The sequence below is a fragment of the Salvelinus namaycush genome, chromosome 16 (genome assembly GCF_016432855.1).
Source record: "Salvelinus namaycush isolate Seneca chromosome 16, SaNama_1.0, whole genome shotgun sequence".
In the NCBI taxonomy this organism is placed as follows: Eukaryota; Metazoa; Chordata; class Actinopteri; order Salmoniformes; family Salmonidae; genus Salvelinus; species Salvelinus namaycush.
The window spans coordinates 3,907,868-3,932,817 of record NC_052322.1 but is presented as its reverse complement, the minus strand read 5'-3'; the positions used below and the strand labels follow the sequence as shown (position 1 = coordinate 3,932,817).

Genomic DNA, 24,950 nt, shown 5'->3' with positions numbered 1-24,950 from the left:
ACAAGGCCGCAGGGCCAGACGGATTACCAGAACGTATTCTCCGAGCATGAGCTGACCAACTGGCAAGACTCTTCACCGACATTTTCAACCTCTCCTTGTCTGAATCTGTAATACCAACATGTTTCAAGCAGACCACCATAATCCCTGTGGTGCGTAAATGACGACCGACCCGTAGCACTCACGTCTGTAGCCATGAAGTGCTTTGAAAGGCTCGTCATGACCCACAGCACCATTAACCCTAGGCCCACTCCAATTTGCATACCACCCCAACAGATGATGCACTCTCTATTCGAGTTCCAGAGGATGTTGGGGCAAACCTTGCCTAGTCTAAAGTCATTGAATACCTTATTCAGAGGATTGTTTTTTATTAATACATGCCACATTTCAGAAAACGTGGTAACATGTTGAAAACCAACTAAACAGACAAATAGAATGGGGAAATTAATGTGTGCAGAAAAGATTAAAGCAGATCAAGCAGCAATCACTGAAAATGTGTGTACATACACTAGATGCTGTAGTCGTTACCATTTCTAGACAATGTTTTTGATGTTACAATGGTCATAAAGAATCAGTCAAAGCATGTATTCATTCAATAATGTTTATTTCGCAGGTTACCACTGACAAAAACGTCACTTGACACATCTGCCCCGACTACACTGCCAAAAGAAAACCTGTCACACTGCAAATGCAGTAATCTTGTCAATACACAATTATTAAAAACTCAATTAGTCGAAAAACCAGTCACACTCGACAAAAAGAGTAGTCAATAGTGATATAACACTACAAAGTATTCATAGATACGGAAGCTGACAGTTTTCAAGCAGGGAAAGCTGATTAATGTGGTACAAAGGGAGAATAGGGTAGTAGAGGAGCAATGTCAAGTGATGTAACCCAAGATGATGTTTGGAATGAAGACTGGCTGGCTCTGTTACACCAGGTTCCTTTGGCTCAGTAGTCTCTCCTATCCTGGTTCTGGTAGCCCCCTTTGTAGCCCCCCCTGTAGCCTCCCTGGTAGCCCCCACCTCCCTGGTAACCCCCGCCTCCCTGGTAGCCCCCGCCTCCCTGGTAGCCCCCGCCTCCCTGGTAGCCCCCGCCTCCCTGGTAGCCCCCGCCTCCCTGGTAGCCTCCCCTGTTCTGGCCCTGGTAGCCACCACCACCTCCTCTGTTTCCGTCTGTGGAGAGGACCAGAGATGGAGACAAAAAAACAAAACAATTCAGAGATTAAATTAGAAAAATGTGAACAGAACAGTGACACTACAATGTCCAGACAAAATGAGCTGACTAGACATATCACAATATACGTGGGCTAATACTAACAAGTTGTGCGAAGAACAGAAGTGAAAGACTGCGAGAGAGAATGGTGTGTGTGCGCGTGTGTGGGGGGGATAGAGTAGCCAAAAGGCTCAGGCATGGAGGGAGGATGAGAGGGGACTGCAGGTCACAGACTGTGGCTTTAACAAACAAACTAAAGTAAAATTCTGATATTTATAGGATAAAGGTGGCATAAATCCATAAGCACCTCGGTTGTAACCGCCCCTCTGTTGGTAACCGCCTCCATCTGAAACCAACCAGAAATGGTAAACATCAGCCAGGCATGTCCAGTATAACCCACAAATGACTTTTTTTGCATTGGTGCTTATGCAGTGGTTACTTGTTTTTATTTCCATGCAGATTTAAAGGTACTTTTTTACTGGATTCAAATACATGTTCATTCTGTTTCAGAGTTTTAGCTCAAGCGATCCACAAAGAAAATTATTTTTTCCCAAAAGAAAAATAAAGTTAATAGGTTTGAAATACCGGTTTCTTTAGACCTACCTAAACATACCCAATGCATTTTTATATATATCTATTTTACAATGGTATATATTAAATGGAGTTAGTACCTAAAAAAGTAGATTTTTACATTTTTATTCTATAGGCATGAAATCCCATTGGTTCTAGACTACTGTTAATAGTGCCCAAGGCTCGGACATTGCGGAACGGGAGAAAAAGGGGAGAGCAGCTTACTGAAGGTGGCTTTTAGAATAAACAGAAGAAAAATTGATAAGAGAAAATAAAGGTGGTATAAAATGGTTGATAAGCACCTCGGTTGTAACCGCCCCTCTGTTGGTAACCGCCGCCATCTGAAACCAACCAGAAACTGTAAGCACGAGCAAATCCACAATTCAATGTGGCCAATATAATTCACAACTTACTTATGCACTTCTATAACTACAGTTATAATGTCTATACATTTGTGTTCTTTAGGTGTTTGTCACTAGACATTGCATGCGGGCTTAGGTAAAAAATATAATATAATCTCATCATAGCAAGAAGCCGTTATTTGGTTCAAATACATGTTCTTTCGGTTTCATAGTTTTAGCTAGAGCAATCCAAAGCTGAAATGTATTAAACACAAAAAACAATGACACAGTGTGTACATAGTACAATAATGAATACATTGTGTCCTTAGAAATTCTAACTTATAGTATCCCAATGTTTCTGAAGAACTGCCTAAAGACAACCAACGCATATTACTGTGATGGTATACATTACATGGAATTATTACACTTTAAAATGTAGACGTTAAAAAGATAGTTGTTGCTGCCACCTGGGGTCAAATCCAGATGTCTTATCATTCATAGACAGAGGGGACAGCTGCTCACTGATAGTGACTTTAAAAATAGCAGGACACCCCCCCCAAAAAAAGACTTCCATTAGAAAATAGAGGTATAAATTGAGTCATAAGCACCTCTGTTGTAACCTCCCTGCTTCTGTTGGTAGCCGCCTCTCTGACCATCTGAAAACACACAACAGTTTAGACACACAGCTGTGACACGTCTTGGGCATACACACACACAAAGGGGATAAAAAAAACATTTGACTACATACATATACTATTTGTTTCTCACTCACATAAACACTGAAATATGACAAATACAGTCGCTCATAATATTCCGACAATCATGCATTTCAATCAGTTATTTCAAACACCTCGGTTGTAACCGCCTTGCTTCTGTTGGTAACTGCCTCTCTGGTCTGAAACCGTACAGTGAAAACAGTTTAGAAAACACAGCTGTGGCATGCAATGAGCGTGGGAGTAGACAAACACATTTTTAAAAAATCATACAAAATATAAAGTGCCGTCAAAGTATTCAGACCCCTTGACTTTTCCCAGATTGTTACATTACAGCCTTATTTTAAAATAGTTTTAAAAAATCTACACAATATCATAATGACAATGCAAAAACTGAAATATCATATTTAGATAAGTATTCAGACCCTTTACTCAGTACTTTGATGAAGCATCTTTGGCAGTGATTACAACCTCGAGTCTTCTTGGGTATAACGCTACAAGCTTGGCACACCTGTATTTTGGGAGTTTCTCCCATTCTTCTCTGCAGATCTTCTCAAGCTCTTTCAGGTACGATGGGGTTGCTGCTAAGCTATTTTCGGGTCTCTCCAGAGATGGTCGATCAGGTTCAGGTCCAGGCTCAGTGCACTCAAGGACATAGACTTGTCCCGAAGCCACTCCTGCGTTTTCTTGGCTGTGTGCTTCGCCACAGTCTGAGGCCCTGAGCACCCTGGAGCTGGTTTCCATCAAGGATCTCCCAGTCGCTCCCGCTGAAAAACATCCCCACAGCATGATGCTTCCACCACCATGCTTCACCGTAGGGATGGGGCTAGGTTTCCTCTAGACGGGATGCTTGGCATTAAGGCCAAAGAGTTCAATCTTGGTTTCATCAGACCAGAGAATCTCGTTTCTAATGGTCTGAGAGTCTTTAGGTGCCTTTTGGCAAACTCCAAGCGGGCTGTCATGTGCCTTTTACAGAGGAGTGGCTTCCGTCTGTCCACTGTACCATAAAATGCCCAATTGGTTGAGTGCTGCAGAGATGGTTGTCCTTCTGGAAGGTTCTCCCATCTCCACAGAGGAACTCTGGAGCTCTATCAGTGACCATCGGGTTCTTGGTCACCTCCCTGACCAAGGCCCTTCTCCCCTGATTGCTCAGTTTGGCCGGGCAGCCGGCTCTAGGAAGAGTCTTGGTGGTTCCAAACGTCTTCCATTTACGAATGATGGAGGCCACTGTGTTCTTCAATGCTGCAGAAATGTTTTAGTACCCTTCTCCAGATCTGTGACTTGACACAATCCTGTCTTGGAGCTCTATGGACAATTCCTTCGACCTCAACCATGGGACCTTAGACAGGTGTGTGCCTTTCCAAATTTTTATCGTTGTTTATTGAACCTATATTTAACTAGGCAAGTCATTTAAGAACAAATTCTTATTTACAATGACGGCCTACCCCGGCCAAACCTGGACGACGCCGGACCAATTGTGCACCGCCCTATGGGACTCCCAATCACGGCTGGATGTGATACAGCCTGGATCATGTCCAATCTATTGAATTTCGAATAGGATGACTCCAATCAAGATGTAGAAACATCTCAAGGATGATCAATGGAAACAGGACACTGAATTTCACGTCCCATAGCAAAGGGTCTGAATACTTACATAAATATGGTATCGGTTTATTTTTTATACATATGCAAACATTTCTAAAAAAAAATGTTTTTCGCTTGCTCATTATGGGGTAGTGTGTAGATTGACGAGGGAAAAAAATATTGAATCCATTTTAGAATAAGGCTGTAATGTAACAAAATGTGGGAAAAGGGAAGGGGTCTGAATACTTTCCGAATGCGCCGTACATATGTATCGTGTGAGAAATAAAATATGTCTATTGCCTCCAGGCGCACATGCACACCAATATCTTTTTCACACTATCGTGCCAGCCATACTTGTATTGTGCTAGCTTAACATTTTATTTTCACATTCTCTCCAGCACGGTTCCAGGATTTATAGTGGATGTGTATCCAGGCCATCGCAATACAGCTTGGCTGGGCCCAGTACTGTGAAATAGGCAATACACTCAAACGTCTTAACACATTCAATAAATCATGCATCATAATTAACTTCCAATATTGGGGGGGGGGATAACTTAAACATTCAGGACAGCGGCTTCCTGCGATGCATCTACTGTAAGAAACATGCAGGTTGGCTAAGGATAATATTGTGGTCAGTGGTACGAAGAAACACTTACCTCTGTTGTAACCACCCTGCTTCTGCTGGTAGCCACCTTTCTGATCTGTAAGACACACACACATACAGGGCCCAACAAATCACTTACAGTCGGTGTTACTTGTGGTATGAGGTGCCTTATGTGTCGTGTCCCAAGGCACCAAGAGGATTCAGTAAGTGGTATAGTGGCAATTTTCATCTCACTTAACTGGGCATATTTAAACAAAATACTGATACATAATCAGTTTGCTAGTATTTGTGATCGTTGGGACTATGTAGGAGTAAGGCATATCAGTCTACTCCATGCGTCCAAATTAACAAAATCAGGGCTCTCCCTAGGATTTTGTGACAAGGCTGTGCTGATGTAGGCCTGTTGGGTAGAGGGGAGGTCCGAAGTTGGAGCACTTAGCATTTTTGAAAAACCTGTAACTGCCATTTCCTGAAACAGTCCAAAATTATATAAAAACATGAAGCCAACACAGAAGTCCTGTTTGATCCTAAATGAAATTGAGCTCGTCGCAATTATTTTAGGTACAATTTAGGGGTAACGATCATTCTTATTAAATATGTGGATAGTCGTAAACCGTCTTAATTTTGTTTGGGAACAAAACTCAGAAAAATGCATTTGCTGGATACTTACTGTAGGCTCATTGTAATATGAAACAACTAGGCCTATAGTAGCTTTTTTCAGATCTCCATCCCTGACAATCAGTCAAGTTTGGTCTGACTACCAGGCTACCATTCATTCAACATGCCTTGTCGTCATTGGTGAACTGACCAGTTCTAGTTGAGGTAGTTTTTCATACCAGTGTACTTTGGCCTCAAAATGTGTGTATGATAGGCAAAATGCGTGCAGGTTGGCAGGTCTGCATGCATTCTATGGGGCAGCCCCACTAACCTCTGTTGAAGTAGCCACCATACACGCCCTGCTTGAGGTCAAAGATGCGCTCATTGTTCTCCACCAGGCCGCCCAGCTTCTCGGCCAGCTGCAGGGCCATGTTCTGCAGGGAGGTGGGCTCTGTACGGTGCATCACCACAGTCTGGGTGGGCTGGTCCAGGGACGCCTGTGTGAGGGGAGACATGACACACACGGACAGACAGATACACAGGAGAAAGCCATTCAGACACAGACATGAACATATTACACCTTCATATTTATACATCATATCATCTAGCTTAATTAAATCTATGGGGCTGTACGTCTACACACGGCAACGCACAGCCCTTTGAGATCACCGACGCCGTGGGTTTTACCATGAGCTCCTCGTTGATGATCATCTTGCTGATGATGCTGTGCACTGTGGGCAGCTCCAGCTCAAACATCTCATTCAGCGTCTCCATACTGACGCACAAAGAGGGGGGGGGAGAAGAAATGTCTGAATTGTATTTATCCATTCTTTAACCAGGTTAGACAATTATATGAGGAGGCACAGTAGATGTAGCCTGGTCCCAGACCATTTTGTGCTGTATAACCAATGGTCACCTTGGAAACCCAGGCTTCTCACATTAGTTTGAAAGCCTGGGGAAGTAACCTAAGCAAGACTACTCCGCTTGTTTGTTAGACGGTGATGTCAACCATCGTCCTATTGTGATCATGTACCCATAAAACATTGTGATGCACAATGTTAAATCGACCCCATTGCTGCCCCCCCTCAAATTAAAAATGTTTTATACAAAAACTCATCTAAAAACGACAGCTGGGCTATAGCACGAAATCGAACGCAGCGAGACAAATCACGAGGAAAGAATGTTGAAAGCCCGGGCAGAGGCTACATGCAGGCAATGGAAAAAAATATTCTCTGATATTCCTTTCTGGTGGAGGTGCAGAACAGGCGTGTGTGTGGGGCGCGCACACGGAGCAGTGACTGTCTGATGAGGAACGGGCTGTCGTGTGTTAACTCGAAATGACACAACGACAAGGTTCCAGTTTAATAAAGTTTACTATACCGTATGAACACACTACAAGGTAGCCATTACACTCCAGGCTAGGTCCATCGACGACTAGACTCCCAGCGCATGCACACTCTTGACTGAGTGATAGCCCCGTAATAACAGAAATATAGGGATACTTAAAACATGAACTTAACAATCTCCCCCTTTTCTTTAAAGACAAAAAAAACATCAACAACATAATTAAATGTCCAAGTATTATTCAAGATCCCCATTACAAATGGGTTGTGTGACAGTTTTTATTTGTATTACTCAAGCTGCCACTTTCCATTACTGAGAGCCTGTAGGAGCGAGAGCCTGTAGGAGCACAAGGACCGGATGCTCCCTTTTTAGTCAGACAGTCAGCAAGCTGTTCCTTTGTGGTCGACCACAGAATCCGCTGGATTCTCTGTGCTTGAATAAGTTCCTTGATGCTGCTAATCTCAAAGTCTTTTCTCTGTAACAGACTTGGTTGACTTCACAGCATCAACTAATGAGTAGTTGTCAGTGACACAAACTACAGGTAGGAAGTGCTGTTTTGTCCCACCAGTGATAACCTAGCGAAGCATCACTGAAGACAACTAGTTTCAAAGAGTCATCTTTTCCAACATGCTGAAACTTTAAAGTCACTTGTTGTGATTTCAGTTTACGAACAACTTTGTTTGCCTCATGAATGGTTTGTACAGTGGCGTGTTGTGTTAGATGCCAAGTTGCAACCATCAAACCAGGTCTACTCTGTCTCGCAGCCCATAAAAGTTGTCCTATCTTTGACCTCAATTGACCAGCTTCAATTCCACAGAGGGGAATTCCTTTGTACGGCTCTTGAAGAATCCATGTGGATGGGTTGAAGATTCTTGATATAGCTCTCCTGTTGCATCAGTATTTTTCCATCAACTGTAATAAACTCTATGCCAACATAACAAAAATGATCATGCTCCTCACGGTCAACCTAGAAAACAGCTTTGAGGTGTGGAATCACAGTTGAAGCAAAGGTCTGTGAGCCACCCCAGATAAAGTCATCAACATGACAGGCAAGTACTCCAGTCACATTGCAGTCTTGATCAAGCCAATAGAAGACTGCAGGATCCACTTGTGACATTTTTCCACCTGTATTCAGCATTGTTGCCTTGACTTTGTTGTACCAGTAGAGTGATCCATCTGCCAGTCCATACACACACTTTTTTTAGTTTCCACAGTGTTCCTTCACTTTTAGCTTCGGGCGGAGGTCGGATGTGAATGTCCCTTGACAGCTCTGTTCCCTGCAAAAATGCAGATTTGATGTCTATGGAATTAAGTTTCCATTTTTTCTGGCAGATCACTGACATCAGCAATCTGAGTGACTCTGAGGCGCATGTCGGTGAGTCTTTTGGGAGTTCTTTAGCAGCCAGCTCCTCAAAACCTCTAGCCACTAGACGTGCTTTGGGCACTATTCCAGTTAAGGATTCTTTAAGGGTACACACCCACCTTGTTGAGACGCACTTTTGGCCAATGTCTTTGACTTCCTCAAACACTCCATTTTTCCTCCAATTACTGAGCTCATCTAGCTTAGCTGAGTCAAATGGCACGTCCTTTGTTTCAAGTACATCATCATTTTGAATGTCATTCTGTTTTTCTCGATTTTCCATTGATTCAATTCTGATATTATCTACAAGTGGCAGGTCAGCTGACCCTGTTGTACCAGAAAGTGTAGCTGGTTCAGAGTACTGCAAGTTGTACCAGTTCTTGTGTTTTGCTTTTCCTGCTCGTCCAATGACGGTTGCTGTATGTGGAATACCACTTTCTCTGTCCGTGTATTTAACAGGTTGTCCAGTTTTCAGATTGGAACAACCATGTTCTCTTAACACATGTGGCTGTTGTTGAATGTTTTCCTCATTTGAACGCTCAACAGTATTACCTGTGGCATGGTTGAAGGTCTCTGCTCCATTTCCTGTGTCAGTTTCGGTGTCCATATCATTGGATGCGACATCTGGTAGGTTTGTGTCTGTTACTGTGTCCTTTTTGTCATTTTCATTAGGAGACTGATTCTCAGCAACAGCCCCTCTATCTTGTTGATCATTTACTTTCCGCAATCTTGAGTGATGCACCCTGACAATCATGCCTCCGTGCCTCACAAATATCACCACACCATCTTGACCAATGACTACTCCCGGTCCTTCCCACTCTTGACAGTCAACTCGTTTGTAGTACACTTTGTTTCCAGTTTCGTACTTCTCATCATCATCATTCCCTGAACTGCTGAGTAACTTCTGAAGTCTGTCAACTGTATCATGTCCAAACTGATTGTAAAGCTTTAACAATACTTTGTGTTTTTCTTTAGTGCTCATGTTCTCTGTGACTGTCAGAATCTCCATGTGCTCTGTGTCAGTCAGAATCTCATTTTTGCATGGACTCTGTGTGATGTCTTTGTCTAAAATGTTTACACAATAGTGGCCTGAGGTAGTAAGTTCAAGAGTCACTGGTTGTTTAAACATCACTGCCTTGTCATTTTTTATGTCTAGTACAGCCTCTGCCTTCTTGAGGGAAGCTTTGCTTAATAGTAAGGGGATATCTGTAGGGACCACCTCTGTTTCAATGTGACACTTAGTCTGACCAATTTTTGCTGGTATCTTAACTCTTGGTAGAATGGACAATTCTCCCGTCTCCAAATTTGAAAGCTCTGTTGCTTGGTGTGTCAATCATATTTTGTACTTCTTTCATATTTAGTTCACTGACATAGCTATCAAGCCATTTTGCACCACACACTGTCCGTGTACATGCAGTATCAATCACAGCAGATCCTAAGGATTCAACTATAAAAATCTCAGTATCAGAAGCAGATTCATTTGAAAACAGTGTAATGTTACACTGCTCTATCTCTGTGTTTACATTTTCCTCTGTTAGTTTAACTTGTTCATTTTTATGAGGACAGTCTTTAACCCAATGGTAAGTGCTTTGACAAATTGCACATTTCGATCTCCTTCCATATTTGTCCAGTGGATTTGTGCCGGGAAATGGCGCCCTCTTCTGGTTGACTTGAGAACGTGACTTGTTGGCGCCTTTTCTGTGCTGCTCGGTGTAATACGCTGCGTCACTCACTTGCATTCCATCTGTTATTGGCGCGACAGACGTCTTTTCACCAAATATTCTTTTTAGTGCCGACTTCATAGATGCAAAAGTCAGCACAGTACAAGCAGTCAAAGCCAACTGTTTCTCCCTACCATCTAGACAAGCAGTGTCTAGCAACTTGAACCCTAACACTGCATCTGGGAGAACCATGTCTCTACCATCTAGACAGGCAGTGTCTAGCAACTTGAACCCTAACACTGCATCTGGGAGAACCATGTCTCTACCATCTAGACAAGCAGTGTCTAGCAACTTGAACCCTAACACTGCATCTGGGAGAACCATGTCTCTACCATCTAGACAGGCAGTGTCTAGCAACTTGAACCCTAACACTGCATCTGGGAGAACCATGTCTCTACCATCTAGACAGGCAGTGTCTAGCAACTTGAACCCTAACACTGCATCTGGGAGAACCATGTCTCTACCATCTAGACAGGCAGTGTCTAGCAACTTGAACCCTAACACTGCATCTGGGAGAACCATGTCTCTACCATCTAGACAAGCAGTATCTAGCAACTTGAACCCTAACACTGCATCTGGGAGAACCATGTCTCTACCATCTAGACAAGCAGTATCTAGCAACTTGAACCCTAACACTGCATCTGGGAGAACCATGTCTCTACCATCTAGACAAGCAGTATCTAGCAACTTGAACCCTAACACTGCATCTGGGAGAACCATGTCGTACTTGCGCATTCTATTGTACCTCTGTTCGAAATCAATGATGTAGTCCGTCATTGCAACCGACATATCTCTCGTAACACTGTCAAAGTTTGAATATGCCTCGTAGACACGGTCTTTCTCTTCTTTAAGAAATACAGAATCCAGTGCTGTGATCAAAGTTCCCATACCGTCATCCTTGTTCAAATCCTCAACGGATATTTCCAGTGCTGTATCTCTCGCTCTTCTCTCGAGCGATAATACCACCGCAAGTGCTTGCTTTTTCGCGTCCAGATTAGTAACGCGTGTCCAGATTCCCAGTTCATTTTTCCAACTTTCGTACGACCTCTTCTCGTCGAAGCGAGGTGGCACATTGTAGTTAGAAACCATCCTCTGCTACCAATGTTAACTCGAAATGTCACAACGACAAGGTTCCAGTTTAACAAAGTTTACTCTACTATATGAACACACTACAAGGTAGCCATTACACTCAAGGCTAGGTCCATCAACGACAAGACTTCCTGCGCATGCGCACTCTTGACTGAGTGATAGCCCCGTAATAACAGAAATATAGGGATACTTAAAACATGAACTTAACATCGTGGTGAGCTAGATTATAGACCTAAATCACTGTCTGCATAGAAGCAGTCTACCATTTTCAGAATTGTATAATTGCTTTACTTCTCTCTCATAGGGCTGTGATTAAGAGATTTTCTCTCTTGTTCTTTTTGAAAGCCACAACACCCGTGCAGGCTAGATTATTTGGGAACAGTAGCTTATCTGTTCATAACTAAGTTGTCTTAAACCTTTTATGATAGGCCTAGTAAGAGGATAGGCTATTGGCCACTTGGTTTTCAACCTCGCATGGAGGGATTTCCCCGGGAGCATTAATAATTTATTTCTTAATAAGCGTAAACTTGATTAAATTACCCTTCATCGTTTTATGCATGGCGTTCTCCCGATCAAACAATAAAATGTAACAGTTCTATTTCAAAGTTGTGAATAACCTAAAAATAACTTTAAAAAAACGTAAGGTAACCAGAGGACTAATAATGAGGACGGCAGGTAGCCTAGTGGTTAGAGCGTTGGACTAGTAAAGGTTGCTAGATCGAATCCCCGAGCAGACGAGGTAAAAAATCTGTCGTTCTGCCCCTGAACAAGGCAGTTAACCCACTGTTCCTAGGCTGTCATTGAAAATAAGAATTTGTTCTTAACTGACTTGCCTAGTTAAATAAAGGTAAAATAAAATAGCCTATATTGTATATTGTTTGTTCTCTCTCATTATTAGTCCTCTGGTTACCTTAAGTTTTTAGGTTATTCACATAACTGTGAAATAGAACTCAGTTACATTTCCTTGTTTGATCGGGAGAAAGCCATGCATAAAATTATGAAGGGTAGCCTTCAGCCATATTCATTGCCTATCGAATGGAGAGAGAAGGGAATATTGGCTACGCTTCAATTTTTTTTTAGACAAGATGGAGTGTCCGTTATAAAAAATTATGTTTAGGCTATAGGCTAGTGTCATTGCGTCCGACAGACAAGACAAACACAGAGTGAAAGTATTTTCTGACTGGACATTTTGCACTGTTTTGGTGGAATTCTCTGCTCCACCCAGCCCACATTCATCTCCTGCTTTCTGTTCTTTACTGCTCTGTGCCAGTCAAGTTCAAATAGGCTAAACCGGTGGTATTTAACCTTTTTCCAGCAGGGACAATTTTTTCGCCAGAATTTCTGGGGACCCAACCCCAAATCTAATGACGCAACCTTCAAATGAAAATACGGTACATTTCGCATTGGGTGGAGTTCCAAAAAAAGATGTCCGACTTGCAACAAACTAGCACGCATTAGATACAAACGAATGTCACACAGGCTACTAAAACAGAGACACGGACAAAACCAAAGACAACCAAATGCCTTTCCTGAAAGGAAACGTGATTTCTACCTAACGCCAATCAAATGTGAATGCCGAAATTTGGCAAAAACCAAAATGTGAAGTTCGCCTGACTTAAATAGTGAACAAGATGGGATTTTGGAAGGCTGGCTACTTTCGAAACAAGTCTATAGTAATCTCCATGGTCATTGGTGTTGGCTATACAACACAAACAGTCGGGGACCAGGCTACAGTAGTTAAGAATCTCCACTAAATGTGCTTTTTAGTCCAAGACAAGGTGTCTGTAGCTGGGAAACCACCTCTAACAGTCTTAAAAGTCATTACCTGATGGAGTCATAAACGCTGCTGTAGGTGAACAGGTACGTCCTCAGAGACTCCTCCTGGATCTTCCTGCAACCACAAACCATCAGGAAACGTTACAGGAATGCTACCTCTGAAGGACGCACTGTGTTGCCGAAACGTTAGTTCAGTCATGAAATAACCAATTATAGTAATAGTGAAAAAACCAACTTAATTTTTCTAAAGAAAGTTACTAAACGGTAGTGTTTTATTAGCCATTTGACGATCTTGATTGAATTCATTTTATTAAACCATTCCAGGCCGAGATTGGTTGATACTGACTACTGATCAAACTAGGGACAGTTGAACAAGAGGGGTGTTGATGCAGACCTTAATTAGTGTCAATTTCCGAAAAACTCACCGGACGAGCATCTCTCGTACACACTGTGTCTCGGGGAACAGATCCCACACCTTGCTGTTCATCTTCTCGTTGATGATGAACGAGTGGCAGGTGCGCCAGTCGCCCATCTTCATGGACTTGCTGGCCGCCACCACGTGCTCGCGCATGCTCTCTGGGGGTCCTGGAGGATGCACGGAGAGGGACGGATTTGTTTAGGGTTTGTATGTCCATTTTTGTGTCTGTACAGCTAATAGAGACAAGTACCAATACAATCTTAACTTAAGCCGTGTCTATCTCAATATCAAATCATTTCTGGGTAACCAAGTACCTTACTGTGGCCCTGTTTCTATTAAAATGGTCAAAAAGGACGAAGGAGAAAAAAAGCTTAGAAAAATAGCAATTTCTCAAGCAAGAAATTGGTCAGAGAGAGTGGTCTGAGTGGGGAGGGGAACACCTAAACCTCTCTGCCAATAACTAGTTTTCCAACTGTTTCTTACTGCGCAGAAATAAATATAGCTGAGTAGCAGGTGGGATCCTCCTTTTTTCACCTGCGCCACAGGTGAAATCCCGCCCAAACTCTGTAGGCCATGGGCTCTCCAATCATGTTCCTGCAGCTTAAAATGGGGAAACCCAAGTGAAATCTGTTCGGGAACGTCGATAGCAACATGTTTTCACAACAAAACATTTGCTAAAGTGTCGTTAGTGAGTTGGGTACTACCAACGCATGTCCAGAGTGCATAAGAGGAGATTACCGTGACTCAACGGTCATGTGAAATTTGACTGCCTGTGGCGGTAATACGGTCACCACAACATCTCTAAATAATCACTGTGTTGACATCTCAGGATTACTGGATATTTGAGGCCAATCAAAATAAAACAACCTTTTTTGCCCATCTTAAGCCTTGTCTCTTTTTTTAGGCATGAGTAACTTGTGCCCACCCACCCTTTGGTCCTAAACTAGGCAGAGTTCATTATGGCACACAACGGAAAACTTTATAAAACCAAAATTAGTTTCTTTTTGGAAAGTTCCAGGTAGTCCCTCTCCATTTCAGTCTGTTTTCTTCCATTTGGGGCCTAATGAACACAACCCTGCTTTGTCACCAGTCTGCTGTACGTACCGAGAAGGGGCTGCCTCTCGCCCACCCTCAGCTGGTGGTGAAACTGCTTGCTGATCATCCTGCGGCGGGCGTCAAACTCGTGAGCCGCCATGTAGGGGATCTCCAGCAGCATGGCAGACACCAGGTACACGCACTCAAGCAGCTCCAGGTTAATGTGCATGTGGAAGGGCACCTGGAACAAGATGGATAACAATGTCACGTCGAAAACCAACCCCCAGTCAGTGTAGTCAGTGTAATACTGTACAATAGTCAACACAGGCATCATCCTAAACAAACATGAAAATCTTTATTTAATCTTTCCAGACAAAGGCTTTACAGCTCGGAACCTACACGGTCGGGTTTTGCCTAGCCCACATGTTTAGCGTAGCCTACCTGTCTGTCTAGCCAAAATTGGTCTACCAGTTGTCTCTTCTCAATCGTTTCCTGCTCGGCTGGGTGTATCCTTGCCTAGCATTCCTGCGTTGTCTTTTGCTTGATTTGGTTTAGCGTAGCCTACCTGTCAACTGTTCTGCTGAGTTTAGCCTAGCCTACCGCTCGTCTCTTCTGCTCTGTATTTGACTAGCCTAGGCTACCTGTAGTGTATTTTCAATCCTCTACTGTTCTGCTTGCTGGCTTCAACCTATCCTAGCCTTAGTCTACCAGTAGTTTCTTCCGCTGAGTTAAGCTTAGCCAAGCCGTAGCTTACCTGTCGCCTCTTCTCGATCTTCTCCTGTTCTGCATTCCTCTCCTGCATGTTCCTCATGAGCAGGCCCTGGCCCAGCAGTTCCTTGGCGCGGCCACTCGACTGGATGTCCAGCAGGGCATTGTGGGCGTCCTTGATCATGCCCTGGCGGAAGGCACAGATCCCCAGCTGCACCATGGTCCTGTTGTACAGGATCTGGAGGTGGAGACATGGTCACACACACAGAGTTCTATCAGTCTGTGTACACAGTTTATGTGCAGGGCCCCAGAGTGCAATAATTTAGTCGAATTGACTTGAGACTGACTTGGTTGTGCAAGTTCAATGTTTTCTTGGTCACATCGGTACGAGCTGCAAATTTTAGTTGATCACTCTACAAGGCTTTCTGTTTTTGGGGTGGCTACAAGGCTTTCTGTTTTTGGGGTGGCTAAAAGCTTGATTTGGTCAAGCAGGCTTATCCGGATCCCTGCAATAAAAGTGTCTGCCCTGCCCCTGTTTCGCTGGCAGGAGCATCTTTGAGATTCGGATCGGGCAAAGCGCGTATCGGCCATTTCTGATGATTGCATAGGCCTATATAGACATCATTGGGTAGTACATGGCAAAGTTTAGGATATTAAATGTACTGTTAGTTATAATTAATCTAACAAGCAGTTTATTATATTTAGTGATCTAGATAATGAGTTGAATTTCCACTTCCTTAGATGGTGAATAAGCCCCAAATAAAGCAAAGTGTATGTGATATTACTACCCCACTTCTTTGGTTTTAGAAGTGGGGGGGGGACATAATATTATTTTATAAAAACATTTATCCAGTCGGATAAACACTCCAGTCTACACGACCGCTCGGACACATCCGCATGGTCCGAAAGTACATCGCTGCCTCGTTTTGTAGCACATTCCAATGATAAAACTTACTTTAAAAAAAAATACTAATATCCGAAAATATGTAAGTAAATTAATCTCTACTAAAAAAAAAGAAATCAGAAATTCTGGAGCCCAATTAGGAGTGTAAATATAGCAAGACTAATTGTCAACCCAAAATGCATGACAATCACTAGTTTAGGTTGCACATGAAAATATATTGAATTATGCATTCCTGGTTTGGACATGTTAGAATAAAAAGTTTCTTGATTCATACAATCTTAGCACTGTGAATTACGTCACATGACTTTGTAAGATGATTGCAAAGGTTTTCTATTGCGTGACACCACAGCAAACTGTTGTGACCAAATCATGGGCTGCTGCCACTAACTGAAAAGTAGTGGCACCAGAGCCACCAGGGGAAAGAGTAAGTCTGGAGCCCTGTAGCGTGCCGGATGATCAGTGGTGGAAAAAGTACCCATCCTTGAGTAAAATAAAAGATACCTTACATTTTTTTAAGTGAGTCACCCAGTAAAAGTATTTGGTTTTAAATATGCTTAAGTCTCAAAAGTAAATGCAAACGCTAAAATACACTTAATAATTTCAAATTCCTTATATTAAGCCAACCAGACGGCATCATTTCATTTTTTATTTACGAGTAGCCAGGGGCACGCTCCAACACTCAGACATCATTTACAAACTAAAGCATGTGTTAAGTGAGTCTGCCAGATGAGAGGCAGTAGGGATGACCAGGGAGGTAGTCTTGATAAGTGTGTGAATTAGACAGTTTTCCTGTCCTGCTAAGAATTCAAAATGTGTGTCAGTAAAAATGTATGGAGTAAAAAGTACATTTTCTTTAGGAATGCAGTGAGGTAAAAATAAAAAAGTGGTCAAAAATATAAATAGTAAAGTACAGATACCCCCCCCAAAAAACCTAAAGTAGTATTTTACACCCCTGCGGATGTTGCCCAGCAGGGTGCCCCTGCTTGTATGAACAGTTTGACATCCTGAGTGCTGTGTCCCACATTCACGTGTTCATACCTGTACGGGTGGGTCGGCGTGCTGAATATTATCCTGCAGGTGGCTCATGAGCATCAGGTCACGGGCCTGGTACCAACGCGAGTGCAGCGCGTGGTGGTAAATGTGGCACAGGATGGCGCACGTGCGGATGCGGTCCGTGCGGTCCTTGGCGTAGATGAACTTGCACAGGCGGTCCATGATGAAGGCGCTGTCCTCACCCTCGCTCTCCTCCGCATCCTGCTCAGACTAGGGAGGAGATAAAGGTGGAGAGGGATAGAGTGATAACTCAATGGGAGGTGAGTACAAGGTTGGGTTATGACATTAGCTCATGGATAATAATTATTTTGTATCCAACTAACACTTCGTAGTCACGAAACGCATTCCATTGACTATTTAGGGGGCCCTCAGAGGTCAGCCGATTAATTATGGCCGATTTCAAGTTCATACCAAAATCGGTAATATTAAGTATATTTATTTAAACCTGCATAATAAGTTAAGATATTCATGTTAGCAGGCAATATTAACTAGGGAAACTAGGGAAATTGGGTCACTTCTCGTGTTCAGTGCAAGCAGAGTCAGAGTATATGCAGTAGTTAGGGCCGCCTGGCTCGTTGCGATGTCTGTGAGTATAACAGAACTCATCAGGCAGGCAAAAACCTGAGAAAAAAATTTAACCAGGAAGTGTAAAATCTGAGGTTGGTCGATTTTCAACTCAGCTCCTATTGAAGATAGTGGGATATTGGTAATGTTGCACTTCCTAAGTCTTCCACTAGATGTCAACAGTCGTTAGAACCTTGTCTGATGCCTCTACTGTTTAGTGGGGTCGAAGGAGAGAGGAATGAGTCAGGTCTGCCATGAAGTGACCATGCGCGTTCACGTGAGAACGAGCTCTGTTCCATCGCAATTCTGAAGACACATGAATACTCCGGTTGAAACATTATTGAAGAATTATGTTAAAAACATCCTAAAGATTGATTCAATACTTCGTTTGTCATGTTTTTACGGACTGTAATATAACCTTTTAAACTTTTCGTCCGTACTTTCCGCTGGACCTGCCCGCGCGTCGTGAGTTTGGAAAGTGTACTGAACGCTAGAACAACAAGGAGGAATTTGGACATAAATGGACAACAAACATTTATTGTGGAACTGGGATTCCTGGGAGTGCATTCTGATGAAGATTATCAAAGGTAAGTGAATGTTTATAATGATACTTATGACTTCTGTTGACTGCATAATATGGCGGCTATATTTGTGTCTTGATTGGGCTCTGAGCGCCGACTCAGATTATTGCATGGTTTGCTTTTTTCGTAAAGCTTTTGAAATCTGACACAGCGGTTGCATTAAGGAGAAGTGCATCTAAAATTCCATGCATAACAGTTGTATCTTTTAGCAATGTTTATTATGAGTATTCCTGTAAATTGATGTGGCTCTCTGCAAAATCAAAGGATGTTTCGTGACTTCTGAACGTAAGGCGCCAATGTAAACTCAGATTTTTGGATATAAATATGAACTTTATCGAACAAAACATACATTGTGTAACATGAAGTCCTATGAGTGTCATCTGATGAAGATCAAAGGTTAGTGATTCATTTTATCTATATTTCTGTGTTGTTCTGTGAATAGGCACTCGCCTAACATAATCGTTTGGTTTGCTTTCGTCGTAAAGTCTTTTTGAAATCGGACACTGTGGCTGGATTTACAACAAGTGTATCTTTAAAATGGTATAGAATACATGTATGTTTGAGGAATTTTAATTACGGGATTTCTGTTGTTTTGAATTTGGCGCCCTGCACTTTCACTGGCTGTTGAAGAGGTGGGACGCTACCGTCTCACGTACCCTAGAGAGGTTAACTGGGAATATTGAAGACTCATGTTAAAAAGAACCAGCAGCTTTCATATGATCTGAGCAAGGAACTTAAACTTTAGCTTTTTTACATGGCTCATACTTTCACTTTCTTCAACACTTTGTTTTTGCATTATTTAAACCAAATTGAACATGTTTCATTATTTATTTGAGATTAAATTAATTGTATTTATGTATTATATGAAGTTCAAGTGTTCATTGTTCATTCAGTATTGTTGTAATTTTCATTACAAATGTATATAAAAAAAAAAAAATATATATATATATAATAATAAATCAGCTTTTTTTGTCCTCCAATAATTGGTATCGTAATTGGTATCGGCGTTGAAAAATCATATTTGGTCGACCTCTACCCTCAATAGTCTACTGATAAGTTCTGAACAAATTCCTAGTGAGTATCTGCCATATTGCTTATACCTCTCCTATCCAGAAATTTCAAACGAGAAAGAGATGAAGTAATTTTAAACAATTGAGATGCAGCCTTGGGGTCCATAGAAATAGAATTACTAAAACAGACATTACCATTAGAGTACTAGGATGTGTGGACCGGCTGCCATATTTAATGTACCCATGACAAGGATGTCATTCTGTGTCTATGTTGGGGTCTCTGTCCGTTTCCTTACCTTGGTCTCTCCCTGGAGGCCCAGTGCGCGGCGGTGAGCCTTGTAGTCAAACTTATAGTAGGTGTGCATGATGCGGCGTAGGTAGACGCGGCACACCTCCTCCGTGCTGCCCTTGGTCTCCAGGTAGCCCAGCAGGCGGTCTATGATGCCGCATACACGCCCCTCATCCTTCAGGTTGTCCACATACTCTGTGGGAGATGGAGTGAGTGATTCAATGATCATGTACGATTGCAAGGGAGTGTGAAAGATCAGCTCAAACTGCAGTGGTAAGGAAACACACTAATTATGGGTATGGGGTTTTTATAGGTAAAAAAAAGTGACCCCAATAATTTGTGGTGTACAGGTTTTCATATGAATTTTATTGCCGTCTACTCTATCAATAATTCTACTTCATACGTGTCTATAGTGATTGAGTATCAATTTAGTTTGTCCTTGACAAACGCACAAGTGACCTCTATAATGTGAAAAGGGGGGTGTGGATCCAAAATGGGCCTCACCTTGAGAGTGGGGGTCAGTGTTCTGCATGATCTTGGTGAATTCCTCATCCATCCTCTCCACCAAGGTCAGAATGCAGCCGCGCACCCTGAATGGCTGAGGAAGTTAGAAAAACTGACTTTAGTTGGACAATCTACTTCAAAACTGTAGCCTATCACATGAAGTGTATTGTCAGTCTTGCCATGCCTGCCTATTCTTGCCAAAAGGACCAACATGGAAATAAATAAAAGCTTGTTATATTTGAAAGGTTTTTCTAATGTACATACTGCTTGTTCTTGATTGTTTACATATTTATTTATGTTTAAATTATATTAGAGCTTAATTTTCCTGTGAGGGAACTTCTTGTTTGGAGTACCGTAGTTCAAATAAATGTAACCAACCAATCAATAATTCTCTAAGAAATTCAATCAACCTATCATTCACTAAGAGTTTGAGAATTACCTGAGCGTCGGCTATGGCCAGGTTCTCACTGTCCTCTGCGATGTTCTCACCAATAAATATGTTGTTGTTGTTGAAGAGGATGTCCAGCAGCTCGTCAATGCAGTCCAGACACGTCTTCCACATGTCCGCCTGGGAGAGGGGTTGTGCGGAACAGGTAGAGGAGATGAGGAGAAGATTAGCGGGAATTGGGGTCACGCTCAGGGACAAATACAGGAGAATCCGGGCTGTACACGGGAGTTTATGGCCGTCAGCACCATTTTGCCAGAACAAATTCCTTGTTAATGTACTTCGTGAATACAGTGGCTTGTAATGCAACAAAATAGGAAAAATGCCAAGGGGGTTAAATACTTTTGCAAGGCACTGTGAATTGCGATTCTGAGAAGACATTTCTAAAAATGGGCAAAGTACAACTTGAACTTGTCCAATAAGTTCAAGTTGTACCCGTTTAACCCCCAACTACTATTGGGGGAATATTAAAAAGGGATAGAATAGCCATTATTGCAAGATTCTCAGAAAATGTAGTTTTTTCTCTCTCTCCAAATGAGGAATCCTTTCATAGAGGTGGCTGAATTAAGAGGCTCAACCCCATAAGACAACGACGAAAGGTCTTTCTGTCCCGTTAGCATAGCCATACATCCATGGAGGAGGCAGATGGGTGGTACTAAAAACAGGAAGGTTTTAGCATTTGGCAATAAGTCATTTAACAAATGATCATTTAACAGCAGTGCATCTGACCTTCATGAAGGCGGCCAGGTTGGGGTTGTAGTCGTACAGGGAGGCGATGATGTTGAACTTGATCTTGACCAGGATGCCCTCACCCAGGTTGTTCTCGTTGGAGATGTTGGCCAGAGCGTGGAGGAGTTCAATCTGGGCCGCTCTGAACAGAGCAGAAGGTAGACGTGGTGGTAGGAACAGCGTTGGGTTAGTTTTGAGTCTTTTCAGGTGTTGGTGTCATATCTGTTAGGGCTTTTAGTCCATTTTTTTGTCTGGTCGCAAAAGAAACCCCCAAACCCTACGGGATGTCCCCTTGTAGACAAAGTGCTATATCAGTGAAAGGCTAAAACTTTGTCTAGCCTTAAGAAGAACCGATACCATATTGTGTCCATCAGCCTGGATTTTAGATCTACGAAGGGCCAACGAGAAGTGACTAGGGGCTAATTTTGGGACAGAGCATATGTAAATGTGGTCAAATGAGTTGTACCTGTCTGTTCCCTTCTTTCCACGGGCCTGCAGGATCTCATTGAGTTTCTTCACCACAACTGTTGTGTTGATCTCTGTTCCCTTGGCAAACATCTGAAGCTTCTCCTGCCGGGAGAAGCAATTAGCACACAATACACATCCTCTGGCAGGTTTGGGTCTGTATAAAAAAAAAAGAGTCTCAGAGTATGGGTGCTAATCTAGGATCAGGTCCCCTCTGTCTATTCATTACAATCTATAGACTTGATCCTAGATTAGCAGCACTTCTACTCAGAAGCATTATGCCTCTGGGCCCAAGTCTATGGGACCATTGGGTCGTGTTCATTTGGGCACGCAACAGAAAATGCTTTCGAACATTTTGCAATGGAAAATGAAAATTAGCGTTTGTTGGTAAAGTCCAAGTGGTCGCTCTCCATTTTAATCAGTTTTCTTACATTTGGTGCCTAATGAATACAAACCATATATACAGATAAGTGTAGTGAGGATACTCTTTGTATTGTCATGCCACGACTTGATCACCCACCTTGACAAGGGGCACGCCTCCCTTCACCTTCTCCCATTCGCCTTCACCCTCCTCTTGGGCCTCTTCCTCTGCCTCTTCCTCCAGGCGCTCCTTCCGCCTGTGTCTCTTCTTCCTATCCTCCTTTTTCTTCTCGCTGGTGTGTCGCTCTGCCTCACTACCGGGCCTGGCGAGACAGAAAGGGGTGTTGTAAATACATTAGTCAGACAGTGTCTAAAACTATTTAGAGACAAGCGTCTCTAGAGCAGCGGTAGGCAACTAGATCCTGTTGTCGGCTGATTTCTTCCCAGAACAGAAATCCCGGGCCTGAATATGGCCCGCATACCACCTGTTGCTGACCCCTACTCTAGAGCATAGTTTTACATAGAGGGAGAGCTACTGAATGAAAGCAAGAGGCAGGATGTTTGGAATTAGAACAATGTTCAGTTACACAGGCAGTGGATTGAGTCTAACGCGTGAGGTACAAAGGATGTTGTAGTGAAAAGAACAGGGAAAGGGACTGACTTCTTCAGGAAGATTTGGGCCATGGAGGCATTCTTGCCCTCTTCGTCCTCACTACCACTGCCACTTTCCGCGGTGTCCGAGTCCCAGTCCTCGTCATCCTCATCACTGCTGCTGGAAGCCTCCTTGTCCTGTTGAAGACAATGTACACGGTCATTACACACACAAGTTAGATGAAATGGTGGACAATAACAAAGATTGACTGTCGGCGGGAGAGGGCTTGGTAGGGAGAATGCTAGTGCTTTATGTTTTGGCAGCCCCTCAGCCAAAACAGAGAAATGTCACATTTCTGGCTTACCACTCAATTTTGGGGAATTTTCAAGTGAGTGTGCTTGCCAATAACTGCGCACTGCAATAGAGCCACTGCGGGCATCATCCTCTTACCGCCGCTGCCTTCAGGAACTTGCTGGGGTCCGGCGGAGGCGCTGCCACCTCGGCAGCCGGTTTCTTCTTCAGGAAGCTCTTGGCAACTCCCGGCACTTCGTCGCTATCTGACGACGACCCTACAGACACCAAGGTGGTTAGAAAGAAAACTGCAGCTAAAACAGTGGCTAGTCCATAGAATTCATGTATCAATGGTGCACTGCGATTGTAAAGTTGGGGATTTGATCCCTAGTCAAATCATACCACTCTAAAAATGGGCCCAATGTCTCTCTGCTTGTCACTCAGCATTAAGGAAATGATTTGGGGTAAAGTAGTCCGCATGCTTCTCAGCCAAATCAGTTCGGAAGCGTGCATATATTATAACAACATTTTGTGACGTTTGTTTTGGATACCGGTAAGGGTTTAAGTTATTTGGGCACACATTTTCCCTTGAGGCAAGGTGAAGTCGGTAGCCCAAGTGTACGCCCCTTCGTCAGTGATTGGTCAACAGTAGGGAGTCTTCAGTAAAGGCTTTGTCATTCAATGAGAGACGACTCGTTTTAATGCACATTGTTTGCATTGAGAAATACTGCAACAAACATCTTAGTTGGATGTAAAATTGTGCGACTAAGATCTCCTCAGCAAAAACGTCAAAATTAAATGAGATTTCTTGAGTTATCTTTTTTGAGGAAATGTATACTGGCTACAACTTCTCTAAATGGACACAGTACTATGGCAGCTTTTTTCTCGTTTCTCAAGAGAATGTCTTAAGGGAGTATGTAAGCACACTTATTCAGGTCGCCTAGCCGACTCCGGTTAAGGGAGTATGTAAGCACACTTATTCAGGTCGCCTAGCCGACTCCGGTTAAGGGAGTATGTAAGCACACTTATTCAAGTCGCCTAGCCGACTCCGGTTAAGGGAGTATGTAAGCACACTTATTCAAGTCGCCTAGCCGACTCCGGTTAAGGGAGTATGTAAGCACACTTATTCAAGTCGCCTAGCCGACTCCGGTTAAGGGAGTATGTAAGCACACTTATTCAGGTCGCCTAGCCGACTCCGGTTAAGGGAGTATGTAAGCACACTTATTCAGGTCGCCTAGCCGACTCCGGTTAAGGGAGTATGTAAGCACACTTATTCAGGTCGCCTAGCCGACTCCGGCTAGCCGCCAGCTGAAAAGAAGCATGCCGACGCCTTAAGGGCTTGCAATAGATTTGTGTTCTGTCCAGGGGGTGTACTAGTACATCAAGCTGCCTCATTATACCGAAACAGGAGGTAGTCTCATGCCCTACGGTCGGTTCTGGCTCTAACAAAAGCAGACTTGAGTCTTCCATTACTGGTATTTACTGTAGGCATAGCTCGAGGTGTATTGAAAAGGTGTGGTGGGAAACTCACCTGAGTCAGCCTCATATTTCTCCTCCTCCTCCTCCTCCTCATCCGCTGACGCCATTGGGTTCTGAATGAGAGGGAGAAAAGTAAGATTGCCATTATGTCAGTGGGCCATTAGTAGGAACTAAGCGTCTCACCCTGGCTCGGAGTATCTTGGGAAAGGTTCATTATTAAGTTGAAATCACAAGGGGGATGTCGGATTGAATTTATGCGTGCAGGAGGTACTTCAGACTGCGTAGTGTATGCCAGCATAATTGTCATGAAAGGCCATTATAAACTACAGCGCATTAAAGGAAAGTATTCAGGACTTTTCCCACATTTTGTTACATTATGGCCTTATTCTAAAATTAATTAAATAGTTTCCTCATCTACTCTAAGCTAGATGCCCTCAATCTCACACAAATGATCAAAGAGCCTACCAGATACAACCCCAAATCCATAAACATAGGCACCCTCATAGATATCATCCTGACCAACTTGCCCTCTAAATGTTTTCAACCAGGATCTCAGCGATCACTACCTGCGTCCGTTATGGGTCCCGCGGTCAAACGGCCACCCCTCATCAT

The 24,950-nt window shown here is 43.1% G+C and overlaps 1 protein-coding gene across 1 annotated transcript in view; it reads right to left on the bottom strand.

Moving 5' to 3' along the window:
* Positions 1 to 580: 580 nt before the first annotated feature.
* LOC120060910 (eukaryotic translation initiation factor 3 subunit C) overlaps positions 581 to 24,950 on the bottom strand; it is a 41,843-nt gene continuing 17,473 nt past the window's right edge. The window contains exons 6-27 of the mRNA XM_039010339.1: positions 24,391 to 24,451; positions 23,019 to 23,137; positions 22,638 to 22,765; positions 22,137 to 22,299; positions 21,618 to 21,709; positions 21,152 to 21,293; positions 20,417 to 20,545; positions 19,978 to 20,071; positions 19,481 to 19,668; positions 17,015 to 17,239; positions 15,119 to 15,310; positions 14,434 to 14,605; positions 13,337 to 13,496; positions 12,961 to 13,026; positions 6,309 to 6,396; positions 5,953 to 6,118; positions 5,077 to 5,121; positions 2,732 to 2,779; positions 2,085 to 2,123; positions 1,520 to 1,558; positions 1,113 to 1,172; positions 581 to 1,076 (exon numbers count right to left, since the gene is read on the bottom strand). Of these exons, the coding sequence (XP_038866267.1) occupies positions 949 to 1,076; positions 1,113 to 1,172; positions 1,520 to 1,558; positions 2,085 to 2,123; positions 2,732 to 2,779; positions 5,077 to 5,121; positions 5,953 to 6,118; positions 6,309 to 6,396; positions 12,961 to 13,026; positions 13,337 to 13,496; positions 14,434 to 14,605; positions 15,119 to 15,310; positions 17,015 to 17,239; positions 19,481 to 19,668; positions 19,978 to 20,071; positions 20,417 to 20,545; positions 21,152 to 21,293; positions 21,618 to 21,709; positions 22,137 to 22,299; positions 22,638 to 22,765; positions 23,019 to 23,137; positions 24,391 to 24,451 (2,544 nt within the window). The 3' untranslated portion in view covers positions 581 to 948. The remainder of the gene's footprint in view (positions 1,077 to 1,112; positions 1,173 to 1,519; positions 1,559 to 2,084; positions 2,124 to 2,731; positions 2,780 to 5,076; positions 5,122 to 5,952; positions 6,119 to 6,308; positions 6,397 to 12,960; positions 13,027 to 13,336; positions 13,497 to 14,433; positions 14,606 to 15,118; positions 15,311 to 17,014; positions 17,240 to 19,480; positions 19,669 to 19,977; positions 20,072 to 20,416; positions 20,546 to 21,151; positions 21,294 to 21,617; positions 21,710 to 22,136; positions 22,300 to 22,637; positions 22,766 to 23,018; positions 23,138 to 24,390; positions 24,452 to 24,950) is intronic.